Consider the following 23156-nt stretch of genomic DNA (forward strand, 5'->3'; position numbering starts at 1 on the left):
CTCAGCTGGGTGTGGTGGCGCATGCCTATAATCCCAGCTACTCGGGAGGCTGAGGCAGAATTGCTTGAACCTGGGAGGCAGAGGTTGCAGTGAGCCAAGATCGCGTCATTGCACTCCAGCCTGGGCAACAAGAGCAAAACTCCGTCTCAAAAAATACATACATACATACATACATACATACATAAATACATACATTTTTATATCAGTTACATGTTGAAATTATAATATTTTGGGAATTGCGTAAAGTAAAATGTATTAATTTCATCTGTTTTTAATGTGGCTACTAGAAAATTCAAAGTAACGTATATGGCATGCCTTCTATTTCTTTTGGCCAATGCTGCTGTTTCTGAGAGATTGCAGGTTCATTGAGGGGGAATTTGCATGGTTTGTTTGTTTTTTGTCTGTGTAGTGGTTTTGCCACCATTTCCAGGGAATTAGGTTGTGATTACATTTCTCTAGTGATACATGAATGACTGAGATCTTGTAATTTGTTTTGTTTTGCTAGTGATGATGGCCAAAGAGAAGCCACCGATAACTGTAGTTGGAGATGTTGGAGGCCGCATCGCAATCATCGTGGTATGGTTATGTGTCATCCATGTGCAGAGGTGGCACTCCTGGCTCTTGGTCAGTAGGTTGTCCACTCTGGGACTTTATTTCTAGGAACGATGATCCGAATGGATCCATGTATCCTTTCTCACCCAAACTCCCTTGTGCCAAGTGGCAGAAACCTGTATCCAGGTGAACACACATTAAAGTATAACCTACAGATAGGAAATGAGCACAGTACTCCCGTGAGAAAATTCAGCACCTTCACCTTCATCATGTGGATTCTAGCTTCTTTAAACCAGCTCACCTAATCATGCTTGAGCGTTAGGGCCGAAAGATGAACTGAAGATGAGCTGTTCCGTTTTCACAACTAAGAATGGGTGTCCCCATGCAGACTCGTTCTGCATGTTGACATACTTTTTTTCCCAGCTCTAAATATCTGCTGGCTAGTGGGTCACAAGTCCTTTGCAGTAGCACACTTTATTTCTTCTCATGTCACGGTCTATTTGAAAAAAAATAAATGGAACGCTGGCTATGTGGGATTCACCAGAAACGTGAGACAGGAAAATGAGTGTTGGCAATCCTCAGCTCCAGCCGTAATGTCACAGGTGCTTGACTGCGCCCTCCTCTGACAGACACACAAGGTACCGTCAGGTGCTTCTGTTGCCATTTCTGGATGCTCGGTCTTTGACCCAGGCACACAGCTCTGATTTTCCATCAGAAATCCTCTGAAACTGAGTGCAGAAGAGAGTAGAGTGGTGTGTGCATTGACAGTATGGGCTAGGGGGTGTTTCTTTCCTACCAACTCACTCTGTTCTCCTCCCAGGATGACATTATTGACGATGTGGAGAGTTTTGTTGCTGCCGCGGAGATCCTGAAAGAGAGAGGCGCCTATAAGATCTATGTTATGGCCACCCACGGCATCTTGTCTGCAGAGGCCCCCCGCCTGATTGAGGAGTCCTCCGTAGACGAGGTCAGGCTGCTTCTAAATCTTGAGCCAAGATTTACTGCTGTGTTTTCTGGGAATAATAAAATGATTCAGTCAATACTAAATTGCTTAATCTGTCTATAGCTTTTCTAGCTTTTGCTGGCTAGCAGTTCGTTGGGACAGATACATATTTAGGAATACAGATAGTCCACGACTTATCATGGTTCAACTTAGAATTTTTTGACTTTATGATGATGCAAAACCATTGCAATTACGATGTAATGTATAGTATTCGATAAATTACTTGAGATATTCAACACTTTATTTTAAAATAATCGCTTTTATTATAAAATGAAATCCTTTGCCCTAGATGATTTTGCCACCTGCAGTCTAATGTAACTGTTCTGGGCATGTTTAAGGTAGGGCTAAGCCAAGTTAATGATGTTTAGTAGGTTAGGTGTATTAAATGCATTTTTTTTTTGAGATGGAATCTTGCTCTGTTGCCTAGGCTGGGAGTGCAGTGTGGCAATCTTGGCTCACTGCAACCTCTGCCTCCCGGGTTCAAGCAATTCTCCTGTCTCAGTCTCCCAAGTAACTGGGATTACATGCGCCAGCCACCAGGCCTAATTTTTGTGTTTTTCGTAGAAACGGGGTTTCACCATGTTGGCCAGGCTCGTCTCGAACTCCTGACCTCAGGTGATCCACCCGCCTTGGCCTCCCAAAGTGCTAGGATTACAAGCATGAGCCACTGTGCCCGGCCTAAATGCATTTTCTACTTAAAATATTTTCAACTTATAATGATGCGTTTATCCAGACATAACCCTATCATAAGTTGAGAGTTATGTTGAGGGTCTGTATATGTCTGTTTGCATAACAGTTTGCTTGGGTACTTTAATTTGACAGCCTAGGAGCATTTCTCTTGAGGCTGGAATTCTTCCCTTATGATCTGAGAGTTTTGCATAGCACTGGGGCTCACTGTGTTTCTCTGTGGAGACCATGCCATTCCTAAGATTTTCATCTTGTCTTCTGAGGCCATGTAACTTTTCCTTTGCATAAAGTTAGTTAATTTTGGTTTATAAAAACTATACTCGGTGGAACAAGGTTTTGTAGTTTGGAACTTAGGCTGTGGGGACTCAATGTTAGATAAGCTTTTCTGTGTAACCAGTTTGGAGAACAGACTTCAGTAACAGCGTTTGTTTTCCATCACTGTGTGACTAGGTGGTGGTGACGAATACTGTCCCTCATGAGGTTCAGAAGCTGCAGTGTCCCAAGATAAAGACTGTGGATATCAGTTTGATTCTTTCTGAAGCCATTCGGAGAATCCACAATGGAGAGTCCATGGCCTACCTTTTCCGAAACATCACTGTGGATGACTAGCTTTCACGAGGGTCTCGACCCTGGACCTCCTGAGGGAAACATGGGAAAAGCAGTGCCATGAATGATACAGTGTTTCCTTGCAAGGGAGGACTTGAAACAGCCTGGAGTTAGATATTCTCTTTTGCCCGGATTGATGGGGAGGAGGGATTAAAAGAGTCAGGAAGAAGACAGAGCTAATGGATAAATATCATAACATGGCCTTACATGTCTGCTGTCATCAGCCCTGTTCCTTAAACAAAAGTTCTAGCTGCTTTCTTGAAAATAATCTGAAAAGCTTATTGATACTAAAGAGGAGTTAAAGGCACATAAAGTCTTAACTCTATAATGTTCATCTAGTTGTTTCAGCTCCAGGGAAATGGAGGTATTGATGTTGAACCTGGTTAGGGAAGCTGAGCGCCTGTGGCCCTATTACTATCCAGTTGGCCTCTCCCAAATCAACTTCAAGTCTTTTATAGAGAATCGTATTTTTCTTTCAGAAATTGTTATGCCTACAGCCATTGAAAAATGAAGCATTCATGTTGTTACATCTTCCAAGGATGTCAGATTAGAAAATAGCATCCCACCTCTGGGTATCTGAGTGGCTCTGAAGTTGCAAATAAAATAATTTGTTGTCTTGCTAGTCTTTTCATTAGACAGAAGACCATGGATACAGAACAGCAGTCAGGTCTGTGGCTGGACACAAACACTTTCCCAGGTTCCACCCTCTTCCTAAGTGTTGAAGCTAAATCCTTGTTGAATACTATATTTTAAATCTTAAAAAAAAAAAAAAAAAAGTCTGGGTATGGTGGCTCACGCCTATAATCTGAGTACTTTGGGAGGCTGAGGCAAGGAGGATTGCTTGAGCCCAGGAGTTTGAGACCAGCCTGGGAAACATGGCGAAACCCCCATCTCTACAAAAAATACAAAAATTAGCCAGGCATTGGTAGCATGTGCCTGTAGTTCCAGCTACCTTGGGAGGCTGAGGTGGGAGGATTGCCTGAGCCAAGGAGGTTGAAGCTGCAGTGAACTATGATTGTACCACTGCCATCCATCCTGGGTGACAGAGCAACACCCTGTCTCAAAAAAAACAGGCCAGGGATCGTGTCTTATGCCTGTAATCCCTGCACTTTGGGAGGCCGAGGCGGCAGGTAGATCACCTGAGGTCAGGAGTTTGAGACCAGCCTGGCCAACATGGCAAAACCCCGTCTCTACTAAAAATACAAAAATTAGCCTAGCTAAGTTAAAAGCATAAAAAGACTACAAAGAGGCCGGGCATCATGGCTCACGCCTGTAATCCCAGCACTTTGGGAGGCCGAGGTGGGCAGATCACTTGAGGTCAGGAGTTTGAGACCAGCCTGGCCAATATGGTGAAACCCTGTCCCTACTAAAAATACAAAAATTAGCCGGGTGTTGGGGGAGGGGGTGCACGCCTGTAATCCCAGCTACTCGGGAGGCTGAGGCAGGAGAATTAATTGGTTGAACCCGAGAGGCAGAGATTGCAGTGAGCTGAGATTGTGCCACTGCACTCCAGCCCAAGTGACAGAGCAAGATTCCATCTCAAAAAAAAAAAAAAAAAGACTGCAAAGAACTAGTTATTTTGATAACCCCTTAAAGGCCTACTGTGTCCCAAGTTATTGGAATATAATGATGATCGAAAATCCTTCAATTAAATAAACAGTACCACTCAGGCTGAAGTGAAAAATCTGAACTTGAACAGTAGTTAAAATAGTACAGTTATTCCTTACAATCCATGGGTGATTGGTTCCAGGACTCAACCTCCTGCCCATGGATGTGCAAGTCCCTGATAGAAAATGGTGTAGTATCTGCATATAAGCTATGCACATCCTGGATGACTTGTAATACCTACTGCAATATCCTGTGTAGATGGTGGTCATGCTGTATTGTTTAGAGAATCATGACAGGAATCTGTACCTGTTCAGTCCTGGTTGGTTAAATCTGCAGATGCAGAGCTCACGGAGGAGGCTGGCCATGCATGGCACACATTCATAGGTTCTTTTTAAGTAGCCTTGCTGTGCTTCTGTTAGGAAGTTTTATTTATACGTTTTTGGGAAGAATCTTGTATGGGGAAGTCATGTCTCAATTGTTAACACCAGATTTGTCTCGTGCTGTTTAATCCTGCTTTGTAATGAGCTCAAGCACGGGTGCTTGACCAGGTGAGTGGTTTCTTTTTTTTTTTTTTTTTTTTTTTTTGAGACAGAGTCTTGCACTGTCGCCCAGGCTGGGGTGCAGTGGTGCGATCTCGGCTCACTGCAACCTCTACCTCCCGGGTTGACGCGATTCTGTTGCCTCAGCCTCCCGAGTAGCTGGGATTACAGATGCGCGGTACCATGCCCGGCTAATTTTTTGTATTTTTAGCAGAGGGGTTTCACTGTGTTGGGTAGGCTGGCCTTGAACCCCTGACCTCAGGTGATCCACCCACCTCGGCCTCCCAAAGTGCTGGGATTACAGGTGTGAGCCACCAAGCCTGGCCGTTTTTTTTTGAGATCAATTAATTTATGGCAGGCTGGGCGCGGTGGCTTACACCTGTAATCCCAGCACTTTGGGAGGCCGAGGCAGGTCGATCACTTGAGGTCAGGAGTTCAAGACCAGCCTGGCCAACATAGTGAAACCCCATCTCTGCTAAAAATACAAAAAATTAGCCGGGCATGGTACCGCGCATCTGTAATCCCAGCTACTGGGGAGGCTGAGGCAGGAGAATCGCGTCAACCCGGGAGGCAGAGGTTGCAGTGAGCCGAGATCGTGCCATTGCACTACAGCCTGGGCGACAGAGCAAGACTCCCTCTCAAAAGTAAAAAAAAAAATTATGGCAGTGCAGAAAAGGGACAATTAACCACGAGTTAGTCATCTAGTGGCTAATTGGAACTGCCTGAGTAGTGAGTGGGTTGTCTTTTCCAAGTCGCTTCACCTTTGATTGAACAAAATATGTGGACTGTCTGAGGGGACCAGGGCCCCAGGACTGCATCCCTTAGACATGGGGCCATAAACATGGGGCCACCACTCTGTAGAATGGACGCAGCTGATGACACAAAGCATGGTTGCCAGGAAACCCTCAAGTCTTTCCTTATGTGGCCCCGCGAAGAGTGAGTGAATCCTGGCCTTTCTAGGTTAAGGGGATGGATGGAGTCTAGCTGGATCTTAGGAGGCCTCCTCAGCCCCTGTTGCCAAGGCTCCCCTGGTGATCCTTGTGGTGGCCTTTGCTTCCCCCTCTCCGTGGCTCGCAGCGAGGCGTGTTGTTACGTGGAATCTTCAGGGCACGCGGGGGCCCCCACGTTTCAAACGTCCGCCGGCGCGGGGACTGGGAGTCCAGGGCTCCAGCTCGGGGACCCGAGGCCAGCGACAGACAGCGGAGGGGTGGCCATCGCGGACCCCGCCGGGGAGCGGAGGCGCAGATTCCCTGGAGGCAGGAGCTCTGTCCAGTGACTCGCCCGGCGCGGCCGGACCCGGGGCAGGGGCGCCCCGAGGACCTCGCAGGGCCCCCGAAAGGCCCCAAGGCGCGGCGTGCAGCAAGCGGGAAGTGGTTGGCCGGCGCCCCGCGGCGGCGCCCAGCTCCTGACAGCCACGATGCCGCCCGCGACCACGGTCTCCCTCCGGGAGCTGGCGGACCTCTCCATCGGCACCCCAGAGGTGGGCGCTGTCAACTTCACGGCCCTGCACACGCTCATCGTGGCCATGCTCAAGAACCTCGACCTCCAAAATACCCGGATCGACTTCCAGCCCTCGTCGCCCGAGCCCAGCCGCTCGCTGCAGTCCGTCCGGAGCTCGTTCAGCATCCCACACCTGCCCGCGCCCAAGGAGGTGCCCAAGGGGGCGCCCCGGGAGAAGCGCAGGGGCGTGGGCCAGGCGCCTTCGTCAGCGCTGGAGAGCCAAGTGAAGGACCTGGGCGGCCAGGTGGAGGACCTGAGCAAACAGCTCAAGCGCGTGGACGGCCAGGTGCAGGGCATCGCCACGTACGTGCAGCACTTCTCCCAGGCCAGCGGGCTTGACCTGGCCGCACTAGAGTGGCCGGAGGAGCAGGAGGTGGGCGTGCGGGCACTCGATAGGGTGCGGACTGGGAGTATCATGAAGGACGCCGCCGAGGAGCCCAGCTTTGCCAGGGTGAGCACGCACACGGAGGCACGCGCAGGCCGTCTGCCTCCTCCAGGTCGCCCTCCAGGCCTAGCCGAGTCCCCACCACCCTGGAGGGGCGAGCGGTGGTGGGGACGGAGGGGATGGGGACCGAGGAGGTGCCAGACCTCAGTGCGACTGGCTAAATAGAGTGGCCCATGCTCTATCTTGCAGTCCACGGGGCTGCAAGACGTGAAAATCCTAAAAGAACGCCACCAAAAGGCCTAGGGCCTCCCCGAGCTGGAGGGGCCTGGGGACCCCACCTCCTAAGCGTAGTGGCCCCATCCCACCCGCCTCCTTCCTAGCACCTGTTTACAGGAGAGGTTCGCCCACCACTTATCAGACATCCAAGGACCCAGAGCTGGCTCAGAGTGGGGCCGGCAACTTCTCAGAAGATTCTTAGAGTGAATTCCCTTTTTAAAAAGAATAAAGACATGAAGAGATACGTGTTGAGGACAAAGGCTCCCAGAGAAGGGGAGTCAGGATGGAGAGTTGGACCTCAGCTTCCTATGGCCATGACACAAGCCACAGCAGGCAGGGGACAGTTTCACTTGGACTTTTTTTTTTTTGAGACGGAGTCTCACTCTGTCACCCAGGCTGAAGTGCAGTGGTGCAATCTCGGCTCACTGCAACTTCCGGCTCACTGCAACTTCCGCCTCCCAGACTCAAGCGATTCTCCTGCCTCAGCCTCCCGAGTAGCTGGGATTATAGGTGCGCGCCACCCCGCCTGGCTAATTTTTGTGTTTTTAGTAGAGAAGGAGTTTCACCATGTTGGCGGGGCTGGTCTCAAACTCCTGACCTCAAGTATCTGCCCGCCTCGGCCTCCCAAAGTGCTGGGCATTACAGGCGTGAGCCACTGAGCCCTGCCTTCAACTGGACTTTTGTTTTCTTGGAGGGACAAATGCATATAATCATTGCGCATAAGTATTGCCCAGTGAATAGCAGGAAGCAACGCAGGTCAGCGCCGGGAGGTAATAGACACGTGCATGTCTCAGAGCCACCTTAGGTTGGTTCTGAAAGAAAAAGCAGAAGCAACTAGGAAGGCAGCTGGACGGGGAGGCCAAGAGGAGAGACAGGAGGGGAAAAAGAGGCCGGGAAGAGGCAGGAAGAAGAGGCCAAGCCCCAGCAGGGGAGCCCTGGCCGCTCATGCCCTCCTGCCATATCACCCCAGGTCTCGAGACCCCAGCACCAACTCACTTTTGCTCTGGGAAGCATGTCTGCTTTCCTTTTCAAACTTTAAAGTGTGGTGGGGTTTTTTTTTTTTTGTTTTAATTTTTTGGGGTTTTTTTTTTTTTTTTTGAGACACAGTCTCACTCTGTCACCCAGGCTGGAGTGCAGTGGTGCATTGTCGGCTCACTGCAACTCCATCTCCTGGGTTCAAGGAATTCTCCTGCCTCGGCTTCCCGAGTAGCTAGGATTATAGGTGCACACCACCATGCCCAGCTAACTTTTGTACTTTTAGTAGAGATGGGGTTTTGCCATGTTGGCCAGGCTGGTCTCGAACTCCTGACCTAAAGTGATCCTCCTGCCTCGGCTTCCCAAAGTGTTGGGATTACAGGCAAGAGCCACTGCGCCTGGCCTTTTGTTTTAATTTCTATGTAATCTTAGATTCTAGAAGTTTGCAAAAGTTATAAAAAGTAACTTGTTTTATTTTTGTTTATTAATATATTTTTTCTTAATCCCAAATATGATAGCACCTTATGTTGTAGCGATTTGCTTTGGTTCTTTTGAGGTGCTTTTCTCTTTAGATAGCACAGATGTTCAGCTACTGTTGAGGTACCTGGCACCCTTCCTTCCTTGTAAGGCAAGGTGGGCCTCATCCTACAGGCTTTCACAAGTGGGTTGGAGCAAACTGAATCCCAGGACCAGAGGGTCCCATCCCTGCAGCAGCACTTACTCCTGCCATGCTACCAGCCAGGTCCCCCACTGCATCTCACTTCCCTTCCTGCACTTGGCTGGGAAAAGACCCAGGAGCCTGGGCTGACCGGCCAGGTAAAAACCAGGTAGAAGGCAGGGGCTCCTGCCTGTAATCTCAGCACTGTGAGAGGCCGAGGCTGGAGGATTGCTCGGACCCAGGAGTTCGAAACCAGCCTGGGCAACATTGCAAGACCTTATCTCTACAAAAAAATGTTTAAAATTAGCTGGATGTGGTGGTGCATGCCTGAAGTCCCAGCTACTCGGGAGGCTGAGGTGGGAGGATCGCTTGAGCCTGAGAGGTTGAGGCTGCAGTGAGCTGTGGTGGCATCACTGCACTGCAGCTTGGGTGACAGAGCAAGACCCTGTCTCAAAAAAAATAAAAAAAGGAAACCAAAAAAACCCAAGTAGAAGAAGAAACCCTCCCTTTCCATAAGAGCCACACAAATTCCCCCTTTCCTTGTCTCCTGGCACTGAGTCAGTGTGTGAATGTGCGAGTATGCATGTGTGTGTCTGTGAGAGTGTGTGTGCACATCTGTGTGTGTGTGCATGTGAGTGTGCATGTGTAGGGGCCACTGTCATTCTCCTTTCCTGAACTCTTCTTCCAGGTACTTTTACAGCGGGTTGATGAACTAGAGAAGCTATTCAAAGATCGGGAGCAATTCCTGGTAATACCAGCCAGTTCCATGGGAAAGGGCTCTCCAGGGGGCTGGCCCTCTCTCAGTGTGGCCCTCTCTCCAGGGCTTGTCCATCCAGGGCAGGCAGTGTGTGCCCTCTGCCTCTCAAGTCTCTGCCCCAGGGTTGGAGGGAAATCTGCCCCAGCCCTGCCCAGCGCTCTACTGGGTGCTCACATGGGACAGATAACTGGCTGCCCAACCTTCACTGGTCACTTGAAGGGTGATGAATTCTCCCTGGGGCTGGGGCTGTGAAGGACCCACCCAGATCCTGTTAGACCAAGTCTGTTCCTAAAGCTGCTTGGGATTAATCAGGGCGTGTATGTGTGTGTCTTTTCTGTCACTATCAGGAACTAGTCAGGCGGAAGCTGAGTTTGGTTCCTGGTGCAGAAGAAGTCACCATGGTCACCTGGGAAGAGCTGGAGCAGGCGATTACGGACGGCTGGAGAGCCTCACAAGCGGTGAACCAGTGGGGGCCTGGGCCGTGGTCTTGGGTGGGGCTCCCCAGGACTTCTCGCTTTGTACAGCTGCACGGGATTCTGTTCTATGGGTATTCATAGTTCGCAAGTTTCATTGATATGGGTGTTTTAAATGCTTTTTCCAATCTTAAGAACAAGGTGTCATTCACGTGTGAATAACATGCATCCCTAGAAAGGGATGTGTGTTAGTGATTTGGCTAGCCATTGATAAATTGCCTTCCATGGCTGCTGTTCCAGTGTAGACCCCCACCATCAATGGGAGAGAGAGCTTGTTCCCTGACATCCCCCCAGCGCTGTATGTTGGTACCCAATTTTTTGAGCTTTGCCAACCCACTGGATCAATAGAAAAATCGTACCTGAGTGTAGTTTTTATTTGCTTTTATACCTTCTCAAACTTTCTTTACAGTCTGTCCTGAAATTCAGGGATCTTTCCTTATTAGTGGACCATGGTGACAGACCCTGGAAATAAAACCTCTGTATGTGGCCCTTTGCTGGTGGCAAATTTTTTTTTTTTTTTTTTTTTTGAGACAGAGTTTTGCTCTAATACCCAGGCTGGAGTGCAGTGGCGCGATCTCGGCTCACTGTGAGCTCCGCCTCCCGGGTTCACGCCATTCTCCTGCCTCAGCCTCCTGAGTAGCTGGGAGTACAGGCGCCCACCACCACGCCCGGCTAATTTCTTTTTGTATTTTTAGTAGAGACGGGGTTTCACGGTGTTGCCCAGGAAAGTCTCGACCTCCTCACCTCGTGATCCGCCCGCCTCGGCCTCCCAAAGTGCTGGGATTACAGGCGTGAGCCACCGCGCCCGGCCGCTGGTGGCGACTTTTGCACACAGGCATGCATCTGTCTGTCTTGAGACAGTGTACAGATGACCAAATTGTTTTCCGATCCCCGACCTACTTTCATCTGATTAAAATCAAGCTGGATATATTCAAATGGCCCTCAAAGATGAGGCTTAACTTCCCTTTTGGTCTTGACATCCCTCCCGCTGGCTTTGGGCAAGTGGGTTATCAAAACAAGCAAGCCAACTTTGAGGGCCATTTGAAAATGTAGACGGAAGCAGGGTGAAGAGTAAAGCTTTTGGCGCCACCAAGTGGCCATCTTGGGGAGCGCCAAATATCTGGGTACAAAAGACAACCTGGGATCTCCAGGACCATTTTCTGATTTCAGGGCTCATTCTCAGAGGAAAGCGGCATCAGAAAGATGTTGCAAGAGGGGCCGGGCGCGGTGGCTCCAGCCTGTAATCCCAGCACTTTGGGAAGCCGAGGCGGGCGGATCACTTGCGTTCAGGAGTTCGAGCCCAGCCTGGACAACATGATGAAACCCTGTCCCTACCAAAAATACAAAAATTAGGTGGGTGTGGTGGTGCACACCTGTAATCGCAGTTACTCAGGAGACTGAGACAGGAGAATCGCTTGAATTCGGGAGGCGGAGGTTGCAGTGAGCTGAGATCTCACCACTGCACTCTAGCCTGGGCCACAAGAGCAAGAACTCCATCTCAAAAAAAACCAAAAGTAGGTGAACTGGAAAGACTAACCAGTCAGTCATGCAGTGCCTCGGGAGGAAAAAGGGGACAGTATGCGCTTCTTGTGGCTGTTCCAACAAATGACCAGAGACCGATCTGTGTGGCTTAAAACCACACAGATCTGTTATCTTACAGTTCGGGAGGACACAAGGCCAGTACCAGTTTCACTGGGCAGAAGTCAAGGTGTTGGCAGGGCTGGTTTCCTCTGGCAGCTCTGGGGGGAGAATCCATTTCCTGGTCATTTTCAGCCTCTAAGTGTGGCTGGCAGCCCCTGGTTCTGGCCATATCAGCTTCAGCCTCCTTCTTGTAAGGACCTTTGTGACTTCATCACTGCATCCACCCGGATAATCCGGGATACTCCCTCTGTCTCAAGATCCTTAATTGTAACTGCAAAGTCCCTTTTACCACGTAAGGTAATGCTCCCAGGTTCAGGGGATGGGGACATGGATATCTTTGGGAGTTTATATTCAGCACACCATAGCGACTAAAACCAAAATAATGGTTTTTCAGAACAAACACCTTGAAGTCCTAGACAAATGGACATGACAGCTACAGAGGTGGGGGTGGGGTAGGGGGGAAACGGGGTCCTAGAAAGGTCGGTACAGTTTTCATTAAGGGCATCAGATGAGACTCCTGTCATTTCTGAGGATGACAGGAATTAGAAATAATGAGTGCTGGCCGGCGCAGTGGCTCACAGCTGGAATCCCAGCACTTTGGGAGGCTGAGGTGGGGGATCACCTGAGGTCAGGAGTTGGAGACCAGCCTGGCCAACATGGTGAAATGCCATCTCTACTAAAAATACAAAAATTAGCCGGGTGTGGTGGCGCACGCCTGTAATCCCAAGTACTTGGGAGGCTGAGGCAGGAAAATCATTTGAACCCGGGAGACGAAGTTGCAGTGAGCTAAGATCGTGCCACTGCACTCCAGCCTAGCTGACAGAGTGAGACTCTGTCTCACACACACACACACACACAAATTAGCCAGGTGTGGTGGCAGGAGCCTGTCATCCCAGCTACTTGGGAGGCTGAGGCAGGAGTATCTATAGAACCTGGGAGGCAGAGGTTGCAGTGAGCCGAGATTGCACCACTGCAGTCCAACCTGGGTGACAGAGTGAGACCCTGTCTCAAAAAAAAAAAAAAAATTATAAAACACCACCAACTCTAAGATACATCCTGATTTCAGAGATGTTAAAATGTATGTGTGGGTGTCGGGGCAGGATGTCCATCTTAGAATCAGTGAATGTATTTTGAGTCCCAAATGGACTTCTTCATTTTTTTTGAGACAGAGTCTCACTCTGTCGTCACCCAGGCTGGAGTGCAGTGGTGTGATCTCGGCTCACTGCACCCTTCCCCTCTGGGGCTCAAGCAATCCTCCTGCCTCAGCCTCCCCGGTAGTTGGGACCACACGTGCGTACCACCATGCCTAGCTAATTTTTGTATTTTTAGTAGAGACAAGGTGTTGTCATGTTGCCCAGGCTGGTCTCAAACTCCAGAGCTCAAGTGATCCACCCGCCTCGGCCTCCCAAAGGGCTGGGATTACAGGCATGAGCTACCGCCCTGGCCTATCATATATTTTGTTCAAGATTTTGGCTCATTTGTTGTAATGTTAGGGCATGTTAAAGAAAAAATATTTCTGAGACAGTCTTGCTCTGCTGCCCAGGCTGGAGTGCAGTGGTACCATAAGGGCTTACTGCAACCTCGACCTCCTGGACTCAAGTGATCCTCTCACCTCAGCCTCCTGAGTACCTGGGACTACAGGTGCATGCCACCACATCTGACTAACATTTTGCATTTTTGAGACAGAGTCTTGCTCTGTTGCCCAGGCTGGAGTGCAGTGGCATGATCTTGGCTCACTGCAACCTCCACCTCCCGAGCTCAAGTGATTCTCCTGCCTCAGCCTCCCGAGTAGCTGGGATTACAGGTGCCCACCACCACGCCTGGCTAATTTTTTTCTATTTTTAGTAAAGATGGGGTTTCACTGTGTTGGCCAGGCTGGTCTTAAACTCCTGACCTCGGGTGATTTGCCTGCCTTGGCCTCCCAAAGTGCTGGGATTACAGGCGTGAGCCACCATGCCCGGTCATATTTTGTATTTTGTAGAAAGGTTTTCGCCATGTTGCCCAGGCTGGTCTCAAACTCCTGGCCTCGAGCAGTCTGCCAGCCTTGGCCTCCCATAGTGCTGGGATTGAGCCACTGCACCCAGTCTCAATCCTGGCCCTCTACTCATGATGCAGGCATACTGCACAATTTCCATAAAGTCACCACTGTCTGCCAAAACCCATAATGGACGTTAACACCCAGTTTCAAAATCTTTATTTTACGTTTATGCTAAAGGACTCTACCAACCATGCAGGCAGGTCAAATTGGTCTCAGGTCAAATTTGTCTCAGGTGTGTTGTATGTGCTTACCTGGGGCTAGTGGCACTCCCCCACTGCTTTCATCCTGGTCTGTGCGAGGGCTGAACTGGCCATTACCAGAGCTTGTTCTCTTGCTTCTCAACAATCTTTTAATATTTATATTTATCTTTATTTGCTTTTGGAGTTGTTCATAATTATGAGCAATAATCAAACGCAGATGCTTTCTTACCTCTGGAGAAGTAAAAATGTTTAAAGGTGTCTATGCTTATGTGTAAGTCTCACGGTATCTGCCGCCATCACCCTGAGAAGATGTACTGCTCAGTAAAAACAGTACGATAGTGGCATGTGCAAAAAAGATTTGGCTTGGCCAGGTGCGGTGGCTCATGCCTGTAATTCCAGCACTTTGGGAGGCCGAGGCAGGCAGATCACAAGGTCAAGAGATCGAGACCATCCTGACCAACATGGTGAAACCCTGTCTCTACTAAAAATACAAAAAATTAGCTGGGCGTGGTGGTGTGTGCCTGTAGTCCCAACTACTCGGGAGGCTGAGGCAGGAGACTTGCTTGAAACCACCGGAAGGCGGGGGTTGCAGTGAGCCGAGATCACATCACTGCACTCCAGCCTGGGCAACAAGAGCGAAACTCCGTCTCAAAAAAAAAAAAGGTTTGGCTTTAAAAAAGTGAAAGTGGAGGCCACTTTTTTCTAGTCCATTCCTTTTGTGTTCAGGGTCCTCTTGCAATATCGTTTAGTTTTGTTTTTTGAGACAGAGTCTTGCTTCGTCGCCCATGCTGGAGTGCAGTGGCGCAATCTTGGCTCACTGCAACGTTCACCTCCTGGGTTCAAATGATTCTCCTGCCTCAGTCTCCCGAGTAGCTGAGATTACAGGCGCCCACCATCACGCCCAGCTAATTTTTGTATTTTTAGTAGGGACAGGGTTTCACCATGTTGTCCAGGCTGGGCTCGAACTCCTGACCTCAGGTGATCCACCCGCCTCGGCTTCCCAAAGTGCTGGGATTACAGGCTGGAGCCACCGCGCCCGGCCCCTCTTGCAACATCTTTCTGATGCCACTTTCCTCTGAGAATGAGCCCTGAAATCAGAAAATGGTCCTGGAGATCCCAGGTTGTCTTTTGTACCCAGATATTTGGCGCTCCCCAAGATGGCCACTTGGTGGCGCCAAAAGCTTTACTCTTCACCCTGCTTCCGTCTACATTTTCAAATGGCCCTCAAAGTTGGCTTGCTTGTTTTGATAACCCACTTGCCCAAAGCCAGCGGGAGGGATGTCAAGACCAAAAGGGAAGTTAAGCCTCATCTTTGAGGGCCATTTGAATATATCCAGCTTGATTTTAATCAGATGAAAGTAGGTCGGGGATCGGAAAACAATTTGGTCATCTGTACACTGTCTCAAGACAGACAGATGCATGCCTGTGTGCAAAAGTCGCCACCAGCAGAGTGCCCCCTACAGAGGTTTTAATTCCAGGGTCTGTCACCATGGCCCACTAATAAGGAAAGATCCCTGCATTTCAGGACAGACTGTAAAGAAAGTTTGAAAAGCTACAAAAGCAAATAAAAACTACACTCAGGGCCGGGCGCTGTGGCTCACACCTATTATTCCAGCACTTTGGGAAGCCAAGGCAGACGGATCACTTGAGGTCGGGAATTTGAGACCAGCCTGACCAATATGGTGAAGCCCCATCTCTACTAAAAATATAAAAATTAGCCGGGCGTGGTGGCACGCGCCTGTAATCCCAGCTACTCGGGAGGCTGAGGCAGGAGAATCGCTTGAACCTGGGAGGCAGAGGTTGCAGTGAGCCGAGATCGCGACACTGAACTCCAGCCTGGGCGACAGAGCGAGACTCTGTCTTAAAAAAAAGACAAAGAGGTCAGACATGGTTGCTCACGCCTTTAATTCCAGTACTTAAAGTCAAGGCGGGAGAAGTGCTTGAGGCCAGGAGTTTGAGACCAGCCTGGGCAACATATTGAGACCCCATCTCTACAAAAAGTTTTTAAAAGGTCACGTGGCCGGGGGCAGTGGCTCATGCCTGTAATCCCAGCACTTTGGGAGGCTGAGGCGGGCGGATCACGAGGTCAGGAGATCAAGACCATCCTGGCTAACACGGTGAAACCCCGTCTCTACTAAAAATACAAAAAAATTAGCCGGGCGTGGTGGTGGGCGCCTGTAGTCCCAGCTACTCGGGAGGCTGAGGCAGGAGAATGGCGCCGGGAGGTGGAGCTTGCAGTGAGCCGAGATTGCACCACTGCACTCCAGCCTGGGTGACAGAGTGAGACTCCGTCTCAAAAAAAAAAAAAAAAAAATTAGCCAGAAAGCCAGGCAGCGTGGCTCATGCCTGTAATCCCAGCACTTTGGGAGGCTGAGGTGGATGGATCACCTGAAGTCAGGAGTTCAAGACCAGCCTGGCCTACGTGGTGAAACCCCATCTTTACTGAAAAATTCAAAAAATTAGCCGGGCATGGTGGTGCGTGCCTGTGATCCCATCTACTCAGGAGGCTGAGGCACTGGAAACTTGGAGGCGGAGGTTTCAGTGAACTGAGATTGTGCCACTGCACTCCAGCCTGGGTGACAGAGCAAGACTCTGTCTCAAAAAAAAAAAAAAAAAAAAAAAAACAGTGAGATTCCTAAGTAGTCCTAGCTACTTGGGAGGCTGAAGGGGGAGGATTGCTTGAGCCCAGGAGTTAAAGGTTGCAGTGAGCTGTGATCATGCCACTGCACTCCAGACTGAGTGACAGAGCGAGACCCTGTCTCTAAAGTGTGTGCTTGTGTGTGTGTAGCCATAATTGTTTTAATATCCATCTCTGCTAATTCTAACACATATGCCAGTGTTGAGTTGGTCTCAGTTGGTTGAGTTATCTCCTCATTATGGGTCATGTCTTCCTGCCTCTTTGTATGCCTGGCAATCTTTGATCAGGTGCCAGCCATTGTGACTTTTCCTGCATTGGATGGTACATATTTTTGTATTTTTTTTTTCTTTTGAGATGGAGTCTTGCTGTGTCGCCCAGGCTGGAGTGCAGTGGCACAATCTCTGCTCACTGCAACCTCCGCCTCCTGGGTTCAAGCGATTCTCCTGCCTCAGCCTCCTGAGTAGCTGGGATTACAGGTGTCTGCCACCATGCCTGGCTAATTTTTGTATTTTTAGTAGAGACGGGGTTTCACCATGTTGGCCAGGCTGGTCCCGAACTCCTGCACTCAGGTGATCCGCCCGCGTTGGCCTCCCAAAGTGTTGGGATTACACGTGTGGGACACCACACCCGGCCATATTTTTGTATTCTTATACATTTTATTGAGCCTGTTTCCCCCAGGACACAGCTACTTAAAAACAGTTTGATTGCTTCAGGCCTTGCTTTTATGATTTTATGATTTGTTAGGTGGGTCCATAGGTGTGTTCAGTCTAGGGCTGATTATTCTCCATTTCTGAGGCAACACTTTTCTGAGTACACTCTGCTCTGTGCTACTTGAATGATGAGTTTTTCCAAACTGGTTGATAAGAACAGGCACCATTTCCAGCCCCATGGCAGGCAGGGCACTGCTTCTTCAAGCCCTGCAGGTGGTTCTTTCCCCAATCTTGGGACGTCTCCCCACATGCATGTACTCATCAAATGCGTGCTCATCACTTGGAGGGGATCCTCCACAGACCTCTGGAGTGGGAGTGGGCTTTCTGTCATCTCCCTTCTTTCTGGTTAATTTTTTTTTTTTTGAGACAGAGCCATGCTCTGTTGCCCAGGCCGGAGTGCAGTGGTGCGATCTCAGCTCACTGCAACCTCCGCCTCCTGGGTTCAAGTGATTCTCCTGCCTCAGCCTCCCAAGTAGCTGCGACTACAAGCATGTGCCACTGTGCCTGGCTAACTTTTGTATTTTTAGTAGAGATGGGGTTTTGCCTTGTTGGCCAGGCTGGTCTCAAACTGCTAACCTCGGGTAATCCACCCACTGAAAGTTCTGGGATTACAGGCATGAGCCACCACGCCTGGATAACTCCCTTCTTTCTGATACTCTATCCTGTGACCTTCAGTTGCCTGAATCTCCCTGAATGCTCACTTCTGTCTCCTCAACTCAGAGAGTCTGCCAGGCTCCACCTCAATTCCCCCTCCCTGCACTGCAGTCTGGAAACTCCAGCAAGGCAGCAAGCCAGGGTGATACAGTGTTCCCAGTTTTCCTTTCTCCACCGCTTGGGGATTATTGTCCTTCATAACTTGATATCCAGTATGTAGGAAACCACCGTTTCATAGCTGTTGTTGGGTTTGTTTGTTTTTTTTTTTTTTTGAGACAGAGTCTCACTCTGTCTCCCAGGCTGGAGTGCAGTGGTGGTATCTCGGCTCACTGCAACCTCCGCCTTCTGGGTTCAAGCAATTCTCCTGCCTCAGCCTCCTAAGTAGCTGAGATTACAGGCATGTGCCACCACACCCAGCTAGTTTTTGTATTTTTAGTAGAGACGGGGTTTCACCATGTTGGTCAGGCTGGTCTTGAACTCCTGACCTCGTGATCCACCCACATCGGACTCCCAAAGTGCTGGGATTACAGGCGTGAGCCACTGCGCCCAGCCTCAGTTTTGTTTTTTCTTGTCACAGACAGGAGGGTAAATCCAGCCCCTGTTAACTTCATCTTGGCTGGAAATGGCAGTGGTTCATTCTTCTTTTTCATGGATTCATAGCATCTACTGTATTGGTGACCAGAAATATCTCAGTCCCTTATTGATGATCTATCTTGTCAAGATGTTGCAGACCCCATCATTGTATGTATAGCTTGGCATCCTTTGGTGAGGATTCATAGAGAAAATTCCTGTCTATGGAGTTTCTGGGTCCATGGGTTTGCATGTTTACATTTTATTTATTTATTTGTTTTTGAGATGGTGTCTCGCTCTGTTGCACAGGCTGGAGTGCAGTGGCGTGATCTCGGCTCACTGCATCCTCTGCCTTTTGGGTTCAAGTGATTCTCCTGAGTAGCTGGGATTACAGATGTGCAGTACCACGCCTGGCTAATATTTTATATTTTTAGTAGAGACCAGGTTTCACCATGTTGGCCAAGCTGGTCTTGAACTCCTGACCTCAAATGATCCGCCTGCCTTGGTCTCCCAAAATGCTGGGATGACAGGCGTGAGCCACTGTGCCCAGCCTATACATTTTAAATATATGGTTTACATGCCTTCCAGTACACACTTTTATCAGCAGCAATGGGTCAACAATGGAGCAAACTTTATATTTTATTTTATTTTATTTATTTATTTTTTGAGACGGAGTCTTGCTCTGTCACCCAGGCTGAAGTGCAGTGGCGCGATCTCAGCTCACTGTAACCTCTGCCTCCTGGGTTCAGGCGATTCTCGTGACTTGGCCTCCCAAGTAGCTGGGACGACAGGCACGTGCCACCACACCCAGTTCCCTCCTTATCCAAAGCCAGCTAATTTGCCTCCCAGGTTCAGGCAATTCTCCTGCCTCAGCTTCCTGAGTAGCTGAGATTACAGACACATGCCACCACGCCTGGCTAATTTTGTATTTTTGGTAGAAATGGGGTTTCACCATATTGGTCAGGCTGGTCTCGAACTCCTGATCTCAAGTAATCCACCTGCCTTGGCCTCCCATCAGTGTGTCTCTTTATGTCAAGCTTAGCTTTTAGGACCAGAGGGCTTTTTTCTCCAGGGGCCCTAAATCATCCTAGTTAGAACTTCCAGATATCCTTTCTTCCCACTCTGATAGTGAATATTTTGACTGTTATTGATTTCCTTCTTCCTCTCCAACCAGGGCTCAGAAACGCTTATGGGATTTTCTAAGCACGGAGGGTTCACTTCCTTAACATCACCTGAAGGGACTCTAAGCGGAGCCTCTACCAAGCAACCAAGTATTGAGCAGGCTCTGGATTCTGCCAGTGGTCTTGGCCTGGATCGGACTGCATCAGGATCTGGTGGCGCAGCACACCCCTCTGATGGGGTTTCCAGTAGGGAACAAAGCAAGGTCCCCTCTGGTACTGGGAGACAGCAGCAGCCGAGGGCCCGTGATGAAGCTGGCATGCCACGACTCCATCAGTCTTCTACATTCCAATTCAAATCAGACTCAGATCGTCACAGGAGTAGAGAGAAGCTTGCCTCGACACAACCAAGAAGAGATGTACGAGATGCACGTCCTGGTCCAGTTCAACAGGACTTACCCTCAGCCAGAGACCAGCCCAGTAGGGTGCCCGCTAGCCAGAGTCAGGTCCATCTAAGGCCAGATCGTCGTGGGTTAGAACCAACTGGCATGAATCAGCCTGGATTAGTGCCTGCTAGCACTTACCCATATGGTGTGGTACCCCTCAGCATGGGTCAGCTTGGTGTGCCACCACCTGAAATGGATGATCGGGAATTGATACCATTTGTCATGGATGAGCAACGTATGTTGCCACCATCAGTACCTGGCAGAGACCAGCAAGGATTGGAACTACCTAGCACAGACCAACATGGTCTGGTTTCAGTCAGTGCATATCAGCATGGTATGACATTTCCCGGCACAGACCAATGCAGTATGGAACCACTTGGCATGGATCAGCGTGGATTTGTAGTATCAGGCATGGGTCAGCAAGGACTAGTACCCCCTGGTATGGACCAGCAAGGATTGACATTGCCTGTCGTCGATCAACATGGCCTGGTTCTACCTTTTACAGACCAGCATGGTTTGGTATCACCTGGTTTGATGCCAATTAGTGCAGATCAGCAAGGTTTTGTGCAGCCCAGTTTGGAAGCAACTGGCTTCATACAACCTGGCACAGAGCAGCATGATTTGATCCAGTCTGGCAGATTTCAGCGTGCTTTGGTGCAGCGTGGTGCATATCAGCCTGCCTTGGTCCAACCTGGTGCAGATCAGCGTGGTTTGGTCCGGCCTGGAATGGATCAGTCTGGTTTGGCCCAACCTGGTAGAGATCAGCATGGTTTGATCCAGCCTGGCACAGGTCAGGGTGTCTTGGTACAGCCTGGTGTAGATCAGCCTGGCATGGTCCAACCTGGCAGATTTCAGCGTGCTTTGGTGCAGCCTGGTGCATATCAGCCTGGCTTGGTCCAACCTGGTGCAGATCAGCGTGGTTTGATCCGGCCTGGAATGGATCAGTCTGGTTTGGCCCAACCTGGTAGAGATCAGCATAGTTTGGTACAGCCTGGCACAGGTCAGCATGATTTGGTCCAATCTGGCACAGGTCAGGGTGGCTTGGTACAGCCTGGTGTAGATCAGCCTGGCATGGTCCAACCTGGTGCAGATCAGATTGATGTGGTGCAACCTGGTGCAGTTCAGCGTGGTTTGGTCCAACCTGGTGCAGATCAGCGTGGTTTGGTCCAACCTGGAGTGGATCAGCATGGTTTGGTGCAACCTGGAGTGGATCAGCGTGGTTTGGTGCAACCTGGAGTGGATCAGCGTGGTTTGGTCCAACCTGGTGCGGATCAGCCTGGTTTGGTCCAGCCTGGTGCAGGTCAACTGGGTATGGTGCAGCCTGGAATAGGTCAGCAAGGTATGGTGCAACCTCAGGCAGATCCACATGGCCTGGTACAACCTGGTGCCTATCCTCTTGGTTTGGTGCAACCTGGTGCAGTTCAGCGTGGTTTGGTGCAACCTGGTGCAGTTCAGCGTGGTTTGGTCCAACCTGGAGTGGATCAGCCAGGCTTGATAGCACCAGGCACAAAGCTTCGTGGCTCTTCAACATTCCAGGCAGATTCTACAGGTTTTATATCAGTACGTCCATATCAACATGGTATGGTACCTCCTGGCAGAGAACAATACGGCCAGGTGTCACCACTCCTGGCCAGTCAAGGTTTGGCATCACCTGGTATAGACCAAAGGAGTTTGGTACCACCGGAAACTTATCAGCAAGGTTTGATGCATCCTGGCACAGACCAGCATGGCCCAATACCACTGAGTACAGGTTTGGGATCTACACACCCAGATCAACAGCATTTGGCATCACCTGGCCCGGGTGAGCATGACCAGGTATACCCAGATGCAGCTCAGCATGGCCATACTTTCTCTCTCTTTGACAGTCGTGATTCAGTGTATCCTGGTTATCGTGGCCCAGGGTATCTAAGTGCTGATCAGCATGGCCAGGAAGGTTTGGATCCAAATAGAACACGAGCCTCGGACCGACGTGGAATTCCTGCCCAGAAGGCCTCAGGCCAAGATGTCACTCTTTTCAGGAGTCCAGACTCCGTCGACCGAGTCTCATCAGAAGGGAGCAAAGTCTCAAGTGAAGTCCTGAGTGAGCGACGCGATTCTCTGTGTAGAATGAGTTCCAGTTTCCCCACGGCAGTGGAGACATTTGGTCTGATGGGAGAGCTCAGTAGCCTCTATGTGGGGCTAAAGGAGAGTATGAAGGATCTGGATGAGGAGCAGGCCGGCCAAACCGACTTGGAGAAGATCCAGTTCCTGCTGGCACAGATGGGTGGGTGCCGCTTGCCGATAGAGGAGAAACCACTGTCTCTGTTTTCAGTTGGTTTCATCCTTTTCTTCCCCTGGCCTCAACTCCTGGCTGCTACACATCTCCCTGAGTCCCTGAAAACAGCATGTCATTCAGAGCATGTCCCACAGCCTTCAGAGTCCAAAAAAATGGGTGGGCAAAGGAGAGAACTAAGCCCCAGGAGAGGAGTGGAGCGGGTTCTTGTGGCTTTGTCAGGCTTTCTGCACAGCAGCTGGGGAAAGTGTCTGGTTATAGAGAGCAGTAGCATTGGGAGGTGGGCGGGAGAGAATGTTGAAGAATTAAACTTAACATTTTGACTGGGAGCAATGGCTCACACCTGTAATCCCAGCACCTTGGGAAGCAGAGCTGGGTGGATAGCTTGAGGCCGAGTTCGAGACCAGCCTGGGCAACGTGGCAAAACTCTATCTCTACCAAAAAAAAAAAAAATTAGCCAGGCATGGTGGCACACACCTGTAGTCCCAGCTACTTGGGAAGCTGAGATGGGAAGATTGTTGGAGCCAGGGAGGCAGAGGTTGCAGTGAGCTGTGATGGATCACTGCACTCCAGCCTGGGTGACAGAGCAAGACCCTGTCTCAAACAAAACAAAACTTAACATTTGCCTGTTCCCAACTCCAAGCCCAGAGAGTAATTAAGATTTTTTGCAGTGGTTGGAATTCGGGAGTCAGTTGTCCCAAAGCCCTTTAGGATGTCAGGCATTAGGTGGATATTTCATGGGCTAAGGACAGCTCTCTCTCCCTTCTTCCCACCTCCCTTTCCCAGTCACCAGGAGACACAGGATAAAGTAATAGGTCCTGCTGTCCTCTAGGGTAGCTTCAGTGTTGCA

At 49.8% G+C, this 23156-nt stretch overlaps 2 protein-coding genes across 11 annotated transcripts in view; both read left to right on the forward strand.

Annotated features, from left to right (window-relative positions):
* The window catches only part of PRPSAP1 (phosphoribosyl pyrophosphate synthetase associated protein 1), a 66194-nt gene extending 62730 nt beyond the window's left edge, over positions 1 to 3464 (forward strand). For all 6 annotated transcript variants that reach the window (XM_019027491.4, XM_019027489.3, XM_055388862.2 and 3 more), the window contains 3 exons: positions 506 to 576; positions 1373 to 1519; positions 2693 to 3464. In XM_019027491.4, the coding sequence (XP_018883036.1) occupies positions 506 to 576; positions 1373 to 1519; positions 2693 to 2851 (377 nt within the window). In that variant the 3' untranslated portion in view covers positions 2852 to 3464. The remainder of the gene's footprint in view (positions 1 to 505; positions 577 to 1372; positions 1520 to 2692) is intronic.
* Positions 3465 to 5566: 2102 nt separating this feature from the next.
* QRICH2 (glutamine rich 2) overlaps positions 5567 to 23156 on the forward strand; it is a 35026-nt gene continuing 17436 nt past the window's right edge. For all 5 annotated transcript variants that reach the window (XM_063706071.1, XM_063706072.1, XM_019028182.4 and 2 more), the window contains exons 1-4: positions 5567 to 6946; positions 9478 to 9537; positions 9894 to 10004; positions 19645 to 22297. In XM_063706071.1, the coding sequence (XP_063562141.1) occupies positions 6413 to 6946; positions 9478 to 9537; positions 9894 to 10004; positions 19645 to 22297 (3358 nt within the window). In that variant the 5' untranslated portion in view covers positions 5567 to 6412. The remainder of the gene's footprint in view (positions 6947 to 9477; positions 9538 to 9893; positions 10005 to 19644; positions 22298 to 23156) is intronic.

The sequence above is a fragment of the Gorilla gorilla genome, chromosome 4 (genome assembly GCF_029281585.2).
Source record: "Gorilla gorilla gorilla isolate KB3781 chromosome 4, NHGRI_mGorGor1-v2.1_pri, whole genome shotgun sequence".
NCBI lineage: Eukaryota > Metazoa > Chordata > Mammalia > Primates > Hominidae > Gorilla > Gorilla gorilla.